At 36.1% G+C, this 13,729-nt stretch overlaps 1 protein-coding gene across 5 annotated transcripts in view; it reads left to right on the plus strand.

Annotated features, from left to right (window-relative positions):
• Spock3 (SPARC (osteonectin), cwcv and kazal like domains proteoglycan 3) overlaps positions 1-13,729 on the plus strand; it is a 362,205-nt gene that overhangs the window by 42,786 nt on the left and 305,690 nt on the right. For 3 of the 5 annotated variants that reach the window (XM_036166383.1, XM_036166382.1, XM_036166384.1), the window contains exon 3: positions 4,785-4,919. The exons of the other annotated variants lie outside the window; for them this stretch is intronic. In XM_036166383.1, the coding sequence (XP_036022276.1) occupies positions 4,785-4,919 (135 nt within the window). The remainder of the gene's footprint in view (positions 1-4,784; positions 4,920-13,729) is intronic. 5 annotated transcript variants of the gene reach the window in all.

Below are 13,729 nucleotides of genomic sequence, written 5' to 3' on the forward strand. Positions count from 1 at the left end.
AAAAAAAAGACACACATAGTAGGTGAACATAAATGCATCGTCTTACAGTTCTAGAATCTAGAAGTCAAGACCAAGGTGCTGGTGATACCAGCTCTTTCTAAGGAATGTGACAGAACCTAATTTTGTCTGGCTTGCAGAGGACAATGTTTTCCCTGTCCTTGTTCTCTGTGCTCCTGGGAAACTTTCTATATGCTAGCCCTGTTATCATGAAGATACTAGCAATAAGAAGTCATTAATCACTAATAATAATAATAATAATAATAATAATAATAATAATAATAATAAAAAATTCTATTACCTCTGCAAAATCATACCATAAGCTTCTAAGGTTTTGGCCTTCAATATCTGAATTTTTCAAAGACACAAAAAAAAACATGGTATTCTTTAATGATATTTAAAACATCACTCCTATAATTTTCCAGTTATGAAGAGAAAAGGGTCTAACAAGTATTTTAGCTGTAACTTCATTTGATTAGGGCAGTTCTTTGAAAGGCAGCATGATTCATAATGCGCCCAGTTCCAGAGGGACCATTATTTTGTGCTGTAATAGGAAGTGGATCCAAGAATTCTAGCACTGGAATTCAACCTCAATTATGAAAAATGACAGTTTAATAGTTCCAAGGGAATTTCATTTAACTGTAACAGTCGTTCTTGAAGTTACCCATGACTGCTCATGAGGCCTGAACAAATATGAGCTTGCTATATCATTTTGAACATTCTTGATAATTCCGGTGGTGTTAGGCCCAAGGTATGTGTGCTCAATAACAGAAAAAGCAACTCAAACCATATTTATCACTTAAATGTAGCAACCATTAGCTACATTTAACAAGAGTCAGTAGGGCTTACAACTTTGGTTTTGATTAAATTTTAAAATTGAAGGGGTCCTTTGAAAATATGTATTTCAGAAAGAATGGTTTCTAACAAGAGATTGTATCTATATGCATTGGGGTGTGTGTGTGTGTGTGTGTGTGTGTGTGTGTGTGTGTAGCATAACTTCCAAAAACACAGAAATTCTCAAATATTATTTTCTTCCCTTCTCCTTCTTTGTCAACCTTTCTCAATAAATGCTGAGATGCTTGAACTTAGAAATCCTTATTAGAATTCCACACACCCTGAACATCAGGGATAATTCTATAGGTCATTAAAAATATTGACTGAGATTTTTAAAAAGGTAGGAAGATAAGCTAGGAATGGAATGGTAATGGGTGTTTATTAGAAAACTCTTCCTATTATAGGAGATTTTTTTTAGTAACTTAAATACTATTAGATGGTCATGTGAATTATCCAGTAGCAGTATCTAATAAACATCATTAGATTCAAAACCCTGATCCGGTGTGGAGGACAGAAAACAAGCACTTTATGAAGAGTTAGAAATATAGACTGAAAATATTAAGAAGAGTCACAAAATACTAAAGGATTTAAAATATGTGATCAAATATTGTAGATATTATTTACATATATATTGTAATAGAAATGAATGGGGCTTCTGTAATAAAAATAATAAAATTAATGAAAAGTAAAAATAAAGATATTTTCATTTTGTTGCAACTTCAGATGGAGTATCACTTGTGCTTAAACAGAGTGCTTGTGGGCATCTATTCACATCTATTTTGAAGAAGAATGGCCATATGTTATAAAAATATAACTCAAGTCAAATGAAACATAAACTTGCAATACTCATTCAGCTTGCAAATATCTGGTGTTAATGAATGATAGAGATAAAAAAAAAAGGACAATTGATTTGCGTACACCTCTGTTCATTCCTAATCAAATTAATGTAAAGAATAAGAAAAGAGAAATACCCAAGTTTTTTTCTTGTACTCTATCAGGTTGCTCATATTTTACATTTGAAAAAATATTAAAATAACTTCCCCTTGACTCTGTATGAGATCTGAAATCTTACAAAATGCTCTGAAACATTTTGTGAAATGTCTGTCTTTCCGAAATGAAATGCCTGAACGTTTGGTCTATATGTGTGCTTACATGAAGAGAGTATGGATGTACACACACACACACACACACACACACACACACACACGTATGGTTTTGTGCCCCTGGATTATTGGATTTCACTGTAGTGATGCTCTGTGAGGGAAAAAACATCACAGAGTATGCAAGCACAAACAAAAATGGCATGGGTTACTAGACACCTCCATAATATAGGTACCTGTCATAGTCTGTTGTGTGTGAAGGTATGAAGAGGAAAGAAACACAGGTGTAAATCAACCAGAAGAGGAACTGATGAAATGATGAAACATAAGATTAGTTAAACAAGGTCCATGAGACTTTTCCCAGCCAAACGGACAGGTAGCTTATGATTCACACCTTTTTAATAGGAAGAAATAGTGTAGTTCAAAACGGTGATGAGATGTAGCTTCATTGAATACTGCAGCAGCATAACCATTCACCATTCGCAAGCATTGCATGCGTACACATTTCTGTGACTATACTTTCTGTGACTGTCAGTGTGATAGGATTGTTTAGCCCAAAACAATAGCATGTAATTGAGAAATCTACTGGGTTTACTACAGTGGGTACAATTTATTAGATAATGGATTGCTGACTTTACTATGCAAACTTTTTGTATATGAGTGTATTGTTATTGTGTGTGGTGCATTTGCTTTCTTTTCATTTTATTTTTTTGCATTATAATTTAATTACATCCTTTCCCCTTCCTCCGTTTCCAAAATCTCCCAGATAGTCAACCTCCATTCTCATTCAAATTCTTGACCTCCATTTACACTAAATATTATTTCATGCATATCTGCATATGTATGTGGACATATATTCCTGATCTTACCTGTTCAGCCCTTGTGTGTTATAAGGACTGACCATTTGGCACTGTGCTCATCCCTGGAAAAGGCCACTTCTCCTTCTTCCAGTTTTTCTCAGTTGCCTGGAGTTCTTTGTGTAGATTTGAGGGCCTCATGGACTTTTCTCGCTCCAGTTTTTTCATGTCCGTTGGTATCATCCTTGTTCAGCTCATGTTTGGGCAACCATATTGGTGACGATTGACTTAATTTTCAGTGTATGTGTCCGTGGGTATGTGTGTGTGGTGGGGGTGAAGATGCTTGTGTGTGCATGTGCATGGAGACTGGAGAATAACCACAGTGTCTTACTCTATCATTCTACACCTTTCTTTTTTTTTTTTTAGACCAGACCTCACAAGGAGCCCAGATCTCATCTATTTGACTACATTGTCTATCGAATGAGTCAGGGATCTTTCTGTCTTGATTCCTTGGTTCTTTCAGCACAGCCACACCTGGGTTATACGCACATGGCAATGTGCCCAGACGTTCATATGCATCCTCATATTGGCCTGGTGGGCACTTTTCATATTGAATCGTTTCCCCAGACCTCTACTATATATTCTTATGGGACAGCCATTGTCCATGCCTTTCATCATTGACCTAATTACCATTATCAATACAAGGCTATATTTATTTCATTTAAAAAAATTCTTTAGGTTTTTAACCAAATTTCTTAGAAAACAAATTTTCAGGTCTTACATTTATAATATAAATTAATAGATCTTACAATTTTGAGAGACTGACTTTAAATTCCTAACATATTTACAAAGTAAATTGACATCTACATATAATAAAAATACAAAGAAGGGATAATTCATATTGAGAAGGTTGTGCTCCCATTAAAGATAGATTGCTTTTGCAGAAAGTGAGTGTCTCGTGATTGACTTTGAGAGATCATATGTGATTTTTCACTTCCTGTGAACTACAACAGCATCTCTGTTGGAGGAAAGGCAGATATTAAATGAAAAGAGTTCATAACCATTGCCTTACAAAGGAATTCTGATTGTAAATTGTGGATGGACTTGGGTAGTGAACAGAATGGCTTGTCCCCTGCACCCTGCTTGGTCAATCTGTGGCTGCCTCTCTGAACTGATTGCCAGATAAACTCTAGACTGCCCAGAACAGATTTCACTGCTGGGAGACTCATCATAGACACCCGACTTTATCTGAATTACTTGTTAAATTTTTTCTTCCATTACTAGGTAGAACCTAGAAGATAAGTTCTCCTCACTCACTATCTTCCTAACTGTAAATAACATCTTTAGTTACCTTTCTAGATCCAATTCTTGTCTATTGATTTTCTAGCTATCTGGAGAAGAATTGGCCTCCTTTTCTTTTCCTTTCTTAATCTACTTTGAACACTTTTTGTGCATCTCTATTTAGTCCCCACATACTAGAAAAGTAGCCTGGCTTATAGAGAGATAACAGATAGCACCAACCTGGCTGAGTGTTAACAGAGCAGAATTCAGAGGTTTGGATGAAAAAGTTAGATATAACCAAAATTAGCTTTCAGTTACATTAACTTTCAGTACAGTCTTAATATCTCAGGGTCTGCTTTTGAATAATCTCTCCCTCTGTCTCATATTCCTCTAACTTTATCTTTGTTGTTTTCTCAAATTCTCAGACAACTTAGAAAATAGGGACACATAATGAGCACATGTATTTGCTACCTACTGAAAATACTAATTATTCATCTTAAAATAAATTTTGATTGTAGTGGTATTTGCTCTACCCATGACCTTGGGCTATAAGGCAATCAGGAGCAGGTGGTTCTTCCTGCCATTGTTTGTGTCCTCTTAAAAGGAAAGGGAGAAGGGTCACATGCCCCTTCTCCCTGCTCCCTGCTTCCTGGCGTGATTGAACTGCTGGATCAATTTGCTCTTGGTCAGATCAGGGGATGAATTCAGCTGTCTGTATTTGTGAGTCTATTTCCTCAATTTATCCTAATAAATTTCTTTAATACTCTTTACACAGACTCCTGTGGATTTATCATATTATCTGGTGCTCAAGAAAAGAGAGACGGCTCAGTGGTTAAGAGCACTGACTGATGTTCCAGAGGAACTGGGTTCAATACCAAGGCTGTCTGGGTCAGATCACAAGACAATAGAGGTATAAAAAGGACCTTCATGACCCCCCTCCCTTTCCTTATAAGAGGTCAAGTACAAAAGCAGGAAGCACCACCTCTTTCAGGCCTTATAGCCCAAGATCATAGGCAGAGCAAATACCACTACTTCTGATGATTAGGCCTCACAGCTCACATACTTCTTAGTACTATTCTCTCATAGGAACATAGGTGGTAAGCTTTAGATAGGTATTTTACAAATAATCTTGGAAGCTAGCCTCCTTTCATTTTTATTTCTGTATTATAATAATGAGCTTGATAACTCATCTTGTTTAATAAACTATAAAAATGAATTCTTAATTGGGGTATATTCTGTGTATCTAATGTTTAACTTGATGGAATAATAAATGAAAATCATTATTAAGTAAAAAGGCACTCTTTTAAAGATTCATCCTGTGTATTTGTGTGTGTGTGTGTGTGTGTGTGTGTGTCTGTCTGTCTGTCTGTCTGTCTGTTTATGTGTTTGCAAAGTGTTTTACTTGGCTGATACACAACTTTTTGCATGCATATAGAGGCTACAAGCAGGCACTGGATCTCTCTAAGCTGCAGTGAGGTGTTTGTGGGACACTGGGTTTGTTGAAAGGATAATGTAATCTGAGCTCCCTTTGTCTTGAATCTAAAGCAAGTACTTTTAGCCACAGAGCCATCTCTTCATCGGTAAGCTCTCTCTTTCTAACATATCAATTTAGTAACAGTTGTTTGTATGTAGAATCTCTCTGTGTGTGTCTGTCTCTGTCTTCTCCACCCCCACCTCTCTCTCTTCTCTCTCTCTCTCTCTCTCTCTCTCTCTCTCTCTCTCTCTCTCTCTCTCTCTCTCTGTCTCTGTATGTTCATGTGTGCACCCGCATGTGTGCACACACATACACATGCCCATTCCCTTTATTGCTTGTTGCTGCATACGACAGACTGGCTGGAGTCCCAGGATTTTCTGTTCTCTGTTTCCCATATCTTTTTAGGAATGCAGAGATGACATAGAATGCTGCCATGCCAGGCTTCATAAGAGTTGATGTCTGGGTTTTTTAACTCAGATCTTCAGGCTTTCATGTCAGTGATTTTTACCAACAATACCATATCTACAGCCAGTACATAAGAGTTTTAATCATCACAAAAGTGATTTAACTGAAATATTTGGGACACTGAGTGCCTCATCTATGTATGGATTCATCTGGTTCAAAGATAGTTAAAAGAATTGTTTGGAAGTTACTCTTCTCTGTTGCTTTAAAGATTTTTTTCATCCTTTTTGCCCCTACCCCATCCACTTTTCTTGAAGTTGAAGCTAAGATGTTCTTCCATTAAGGGGTTGGTGAAGGCCCCAAAGTCCCGAAGAATCACAGGTGAATATTCAAACTTTTCAGAAGTCAAGATTTAGATTAATTAAGAAATCATGAGAATATTGGGATATCTGCATTAGAGAAATGACCAGCCTTCAAAACAGAATGTGCTTAATGTTGATATTTTTCTAATACTATCAAAACATATTACTATATAAAACTACTATATTTTCATTAAAAGAACCAACAGGGGAGATGTTCCCTGAGTGTAGCTGTCTGCTGAATATATTCATACTGCTATGTATTTGTGCATATGCATATATGTTTACAGCTAAATCTATTTTTGATATGTTAAATACAGTCTGTTAAATTTCTTGTGGAACAAATTTCACTGTGTTTGATTTCCTCACTGAATTGCTCAAATCAAATCAAATGATCTTATGTTTATTAGATTTAATTTAATTCTATTATAACTTATCCTTAGTAGAAACCAAGGTTTCATGTTTCTTGACCTGAATTCATGAACATTGAGATTTAATTATTTTTATTTGGCTCTTTCTTCTTCATAGATGAAGTGGGAAGGGCAATGCTCTCTAATTTGATGATTTATAGCAAATTTGCCGAAGTGTCTTAACCAGCAGATGTGGTTTGATTTCAGGTAGTTGTGTGGAGTAGCAAGCTAGTGCAGAAAGAAGCCCTGCTTCCAAACTTCATCTCTTATTTAATAACTGATAATGATATGTGGTGAATACAACATATTAAAACCCAACAAGTGGGGTTGGGGATTTAGCTCAGTGGTAGAAAGCTTGCCTAGCAAGCGCAAGGCCCTGGGTTCAATCATTAGATTAAAAAAAAAAGTTTTCTCTTTAGCAAGAGTTTTATCTCCTGAAATATCCACCCATCCTCAGCATATACTTAAAAACTTCAAGTTTCAATACTGTGAATATTTGTGAGCTGTTTTGGGAAATATATGTGTCGATTGTGTTGTTTGATTTTGAGACAGGGTGGCCCTGAACTTAGGACTGTTCTCTTGTCTAAGCATCCTGAACATTGAAATTAAAATTTTAAGACACCACACGTACTTTAATCCTTTACCATTCTCATAAGAACATAACTTTACCAGTTTGTAATGTAGAAATATACAGAATGTAGAAATATCAAGAAGGATTAACTTGAGGAAAGATAAGAACATGACAATATATTTATGACAATATATTCATGTCTTAACACATGCATGACTTAATAGAGTCAAGGTGATCCAATAAAAACATAAATAAAACAGCATTGTATATATGAGGGAGTTTTAGTCAGGGAGGTCCATAAACTCATAGAAACACTATACCAACTGAGGTGACCTACATGGAGAAGGAAACATACCTCATATTCTATCTGAAAGGCAAATCCTAGGTTTCAATGCTTATATACATGTATATTTGGATGTTCATGTGGGAATGGGATGTGAGGTTAGAGAAGTATCCAGGGAACAGTACAGAGATGTCTAAGAAGGAGGAGGGCAACAGGACACATGGGCAGCATGGTGGTTACTGTAGAGGGAAAGCATCAGAGAAGCAAGAGGGATGAGGCAGAAGGGAGGGGAGGGAGTCAACAAAAACAATTGTGCTTCCTAATGCCATAATGAAAGTTAATCGGTACTGTGATTTAAAAATACAAAAGAAATATACTGGAACTTAATTTCTGTATTTTTTTTTCATTTCAAAAATGTTTAGGATGCAGTGGTCCTTTATAGTCATTGTAACTGCTATTTATTATAATAAAAAAGAGATGTTTCATGTGATAGAAACCTATGAAATACTTGAAATTGGTTTGCTTTTATTTTTTGTTTGTTTGTTTTCCCTATGTAATCCTGTTAACAACAACAACCACAAAAACACCTCTGGGTATTTTAAAGCCCATTTTTAGAATCCTATGCACACATTTTTAACACTTTTCAAAGGGAATATGTAAACTGTGATTCTCCCTCTGAGCAGTGAAATTAATGATTAGCGGGCTGCGTTTCAACAGACCATTTACCTTCCATTGTCATAAATATTAGCTGTCTGGCAGGACCCGATTAACAAGTCCCCAGGAGACTAATTGCTGAAAAGCCTTACAGATGCTTTTACAACTAGAGTCATAAAACTGTAGAAAAGTCTGGGGAAAACAGGGAGCAAGTAAACTCTTGACAGCCTGGTAAGGAACTCAACACATCCTGCTCTGCACAGCCTGGGTTGTACAGCACTCTCCGGACAGATCAGTTTACCTCCTAACTTAGTGTCCTACAAAGAGGGAGAGTTGGGGGCTGTCAAACACTTCATGGGGTAAGAGAAAGTGCTAGAGCCTTGCAGTGTAGTCAAGAGCATCCTGTCTCTTGGCTTCTGTGAAATATTCTGAAGAATACAGTAACAACTGACTTCTAACTTTTAAGGAATATTTCTTCCAAGTTATTCCACTTCCATCAGAGTAATATTAAGCTGTACATTGTCTCTTTTTCTCTACAATATTAAAAAAAGTAGCAATTTTGAATTTGAAAAAAAATACAACTTTTATAGTGCCAATTATTTTCCGTTGCTTCTTTCTCCATAGAGACCATTGAATGAGAGTTCTGCATTTCCTTTTGTTGACTGTGGTGAATAGTCACTCATTGTCTCTCTTAGAATTCATTTCCTTCCTACTGAGATTTATTGGAACCATGTAAAATTTCATAAGACAGTTTCCGGAATTGGTCATTTTTACTCTGTGTCTTTAGTTATGCTAATATGCCAGTTATCAGATGGACATCATGACAGAAAACATCAATTTTCTGTTACTCTTGATGCTGTGAATCTCTATGAGGAGTTTCCTGACACATCTCAAATGCATCTTGCTTCTTTATCCCAGCTTGTTCTCTTGGGGGGAATGTAATCCATGTCTGTAATACATGCTTGAGCTTATTTACTCATTGATGATTTGAGACAGGGTTGCACAGTGTGGCTCTGGCTGGCATAATGCTCATGAGCAGTGTGGACTTGAACCTGTGATACTAGGGCCACCATACCTGGTTGTTCTTTGCATTGCCTCGAATCTCTGAAAAATGTACTACTACATGACTTTGCTATATTTGTTATTCTATAATATTTTTCACAATATGGAACTATATTGCTCGGGCCACCCTTTAGTATAATTCTTATTGTATGTTTTTGTCTGTATGTACATATAGATACACATAGATTCTAGAATTTTATATATTAGAATGAGTATGTGTTCAGATTAATTACATTATAGTTTAAAATTTAATATGTAGGGAAAAAGTTTAGTTAAAACTAATCAATAATATAAAGGTAAATAAATGAAATTGGACTAGAATTAGTTTAACATGAAAATAATGTTACCATTTTACATTCACAATTGGATTGGTACTAATAGTTTTATTTGAAAAACAGTGAATAGTTGTTTATTTCTTGAGTCTGATATTCTGAGTAAAATGAATCAACAGGTTTTATCAAAATATTAGAATGTTAATAATTTTAGTTTAAACTCTAAAGTTCAGGTGCTGAAGGAATACATGGTATTTTTTTTTTTTTGGCCACATCTTCACTTATAAGTAAACTATAAGAGTATTATCCTATAAAAATACAATTCTCATCCAAAGGCCTATTTCTTTTCATATTTGATGTTTGATTTTCTTTTTGTATCAACTCAAAGTTATACATTGTTGGTTGAGAGGATTGTGGGTTACTTTCATGATTAAGACAGTATAGCCGAAAGGAATGGGGTGCTGTAAGGACATTTTCCTGTAGAATACGGTGTGATGGTCTGGTACAGCTTGTATTTAGCTGGTAAATGAAAAGTGGAGTAGAACATCATCACTGTCACCACCAGTACACTCCATTCATAAACTGTACAATTCAGTTTAACTCATACCAAAAGTATATACATCATATCAAATAAAAGGCCAATAAATTTAATTGATGTGTTAGTATACTTCAATCAATGGATTTAGTATTTACTTTGTAATATGAAATATGGAAACAGCATAATATTCATATTTTCTTTTAAAAGAATAAATGATGATAAAGGATAAAAATAAACTATTACTTGTACCTCAGGGAATATCTATAGATAGATCCCTTCCCAGTTTTATTTTCCAAAATAGTTTTATATTTTCTCCTCCTAGGAATTTACCATGTGAACTTTAAACATATTTATACTTGGTATTAAAAATCCTTCTCAGACTTAAATACTCATAAGGAAAGCAAGAGTCAGCTTTTGTTTAACATTTGTTATGGTGTGATTGGCAGAGAATTAACTGGAAATCAGGATTTCATCTAGCCTCAGTGCTCCCTGTAATTTCTTCCTCTTACAAGAAATGGGTTAGGTAAGAACACAGTCCCAAGAGCACTGTGCCTTTCTGTACAAAGGAAAGACGCAATGTTCAGTGCTTCTAGAATATATTATATCCTTGAAATGTGACTCAAGTTTCTGTTGTTGTTATTTTTCATGTGTATATATGGAAGCAAGAGAATGACGTTGGGAGTCTTCTTAAATAGCTCTCCACTTTATTTACTGAGGTAAGGTCTCTTACAGAACCAGCCTTGCCCTGTTCAGCCTGTCTAGCAAGGCAATGGAACCTTAATTGATCCTGCATATCTACCTCCTGAGCTCAACAGGGCTGCTGTTCCTCTGCCTTTATGTGGATGCTGAGGATCCAAATTCCGGTCTCAACATTGTGTTGAGTTATCTCACCAGGCCCAATGAATTATTTTCATTTTCATTTTTGCTTATTGGTATTTTTTCTGACTATGTATCAATATACCAAGTGTGTAGGGTGCCCATGGAGATCACATGAGTGAGACCAGAAGATCACATAATGTCCCCAAGATTGGAGTTAGACTGTCATGTGGGTGTTGGGAATTGAACTCAAATCCTTTAGAGTAGTGGTTCTCAACCTTCCTAGTGCTGCAAACTTTAATACAGTTCCTCATGTTGTAGTGACCATCATAAAATTATATCATTGCTGCTTCATAACTTTAATTTTGCTACTGTTACAAATTATAATGCAAATATGTGAGATGTGGAATATCTGATATGCAACCCATAGGTTGCTCTAGATAAAAGAATAGCTCTGGGTTCTTAACTATGTAGCCATGGCTTCAACCCCAGCAGACCCTAATTTTTAATTTTTGGAGAAGGGGTCTTTTGTCTGTCTGTCTGTCTGTCTGTCTGTCTTATCTTCAATCTCTGTCTCTCTTTCATCTTTCTTTTTTAGACAGGTTTGTGTGTATCTCAAGGTAACTCTGAAACCACTGTACAGCTGACGATGACATTGAATTCCCAAACCCCACATTGTCATCTCCCCAGCACTTTGGTTACAGATGTTCTTCAACACACCAGCTTCCCTAGTTTCTACTTTTTGTAATTCACCTCGTAGTGTTAGTGAGCTCTGCACTGGGAAGACCAATTGGAAGGCTAGTGTTGAAGGGATTAATGGAGTATGTATTGGAAGAGCTTAAATTAGGGCCTGAGGTAAAAGAATTTTCTTCCCTTCTCATACAAGTATAGGTTTCAAGGGTAAGTCATAAAAGAAAAATAAACAGTTAATAAAAGAAAACATAGATTTTAAAATATAAAGTGTGCATGCCAGAGCCTATTGAAAACAAGACCCAGATAAAGCAGAGAAATTATTCTTTTTTTTTTTTTTTGCTTTTATGAGATTTTTCTCCTTTTTTATTTATTATATTTGTGTTTTAATTTTACACATCAGCCATGGGTTCCCATGTCCTCCCCCCTCCCGCCCCTGCCTCCACCTTTCCCCCCAGCCCCTCCTCTCCTTTCCCATCTTCTTCAGGGCCAAGACTCCCCTGGGGATTCAATTCAACCTGGTGGATTCAGTACAGGCAGGTCCAGTCCCCTCCTTCCAGGCTAAGCAAAGTGTCCCTGTGTAAGCCCAAGGTTCCAAACAGCCAGCTCATGCACTAAGGACAGGTCTGGGTCCCACTGCCTGGGTGCCTCCCAAACAGTTCAAGCTATTCAATTGTCTCACTTATCCAGAGGGCCTGATCCAGTTGGGGGCTCCACAGCTTATGCTTGGTGTGATTTAGAAATGTATATCAGCCTAGAAATGTTTGGTTGGACTAAGGATGTTATGACAACTGGTGGTTGAGGGCATTCAGCAAGCATGCTTTTTCAGTTTTCCTCCTTCTTAAACAAACATGTTCACCTTAGGGGATGTCTTGTCCTTTCAATATATAAGAAGGATGCTCTTTAATGAGCAAGACACAATCAGGGAAGCTGCATGAAGAAAAATGAGGTGGGCATCCCTAATTCTGTTTTCTCAAATGTCAGTGTGACATATTTCCTTAAATTAGTATGTCCTGAACCCTATCACAATTGTCAATTATTATAGTATTTGTCTTCATATTGCATTCTAAGAACAATAAGCAGTTTTTTCAAGTGTTCTCAGCAGCTTTGTGAGATTCTCATTATGCTTTTAGATGGATAATTCAAATGTTGATGAGGTTAAACAGTTAACCCCAGGTTACAGAGGAGTCATGCATAGTAGCACAGACTGATGGCTTAATCACTACTGTTCCTGACAGGTCCCAGGATTTTGGTAACAAATTGCATCACTGTCTACATGTTAATATTTATGTTTAACTAAAATATCGGCTTCAAAAGTTTCATCTTTAATTAAATACAAACTGGTTTCTCTCTTGTTAACTTGTTCATTCTTACATCAGTGTGTGGTGATACCCATTTCACCTTTATTCAATTCACCCCATAGAAAACACAAATTAGCAAGATAACAGAGTTCTGCTGATCTGTGACCTTAATTACATTTTTTAAATGTTTTAAATGATTGCTAACATAAATACTTATACTGTAAATTCAGTTTCAAAGGTTAAACCATATGCATACTTGTTAATATCTACCATTTTTCCCCATACTATGACAATGGATTGCTGCTTATTAAACTATTAAAAACTATAATATTCCTAAGCTTTGATTCATAAATATTACATATCACATTCTGAAAGATAGTCACCCAAGAGTTGGTTCCACAGCTCAGAAATTCTCCAAGGCTGCTTACTCAGTTCAAGCTGGAATAGTATCTGACAAGGAGAGTGGTCCCTTGAGTACAATAACAAACTCTGACCAAACAGCCACTGCACAGAGAGTGAAAACACAGTGTGTGATGCATTGCTACTGACAAGCAGCTGACACCAAACTGCATTCCTTAAAAAAGGGAAAGTGCATTCACCTTCGTTCATTGCCATGCTCGATATGCTAGCGTCTTTTTCAATTATTGAAAAACTATTTATAAACAGTAATGTTTGAAACTGTCAGGAACCTTTCTTTGAGGTGATGACATCATGAAGGTTTATGGTCAAAGACTATAGTGCATGCCTACACACTTACATGTACATTCACACATATATACTCACCTATACACGTATATATATTAACATGTTAACATATTCAAAATCATCTCATATTTTCTAGAAGTATATATACATGGTGAGCCTTTCGCTTGTGTTTTCTTTTATCAA

Source organism: Onychomys torridus, chromosome 17, assembly GCF_903995425.1.
Source record: "Onychomys torridus chromosome 17, mOncTor1.1, whole genome shotgun sequence".
NCBI classification, from domain to species: domain Eukaryota; kingdom Metazoa; phylum Chordata; class Mammalia; order Rodentia; family Cricetidae; genus Onychomys; species Onychomys torridus.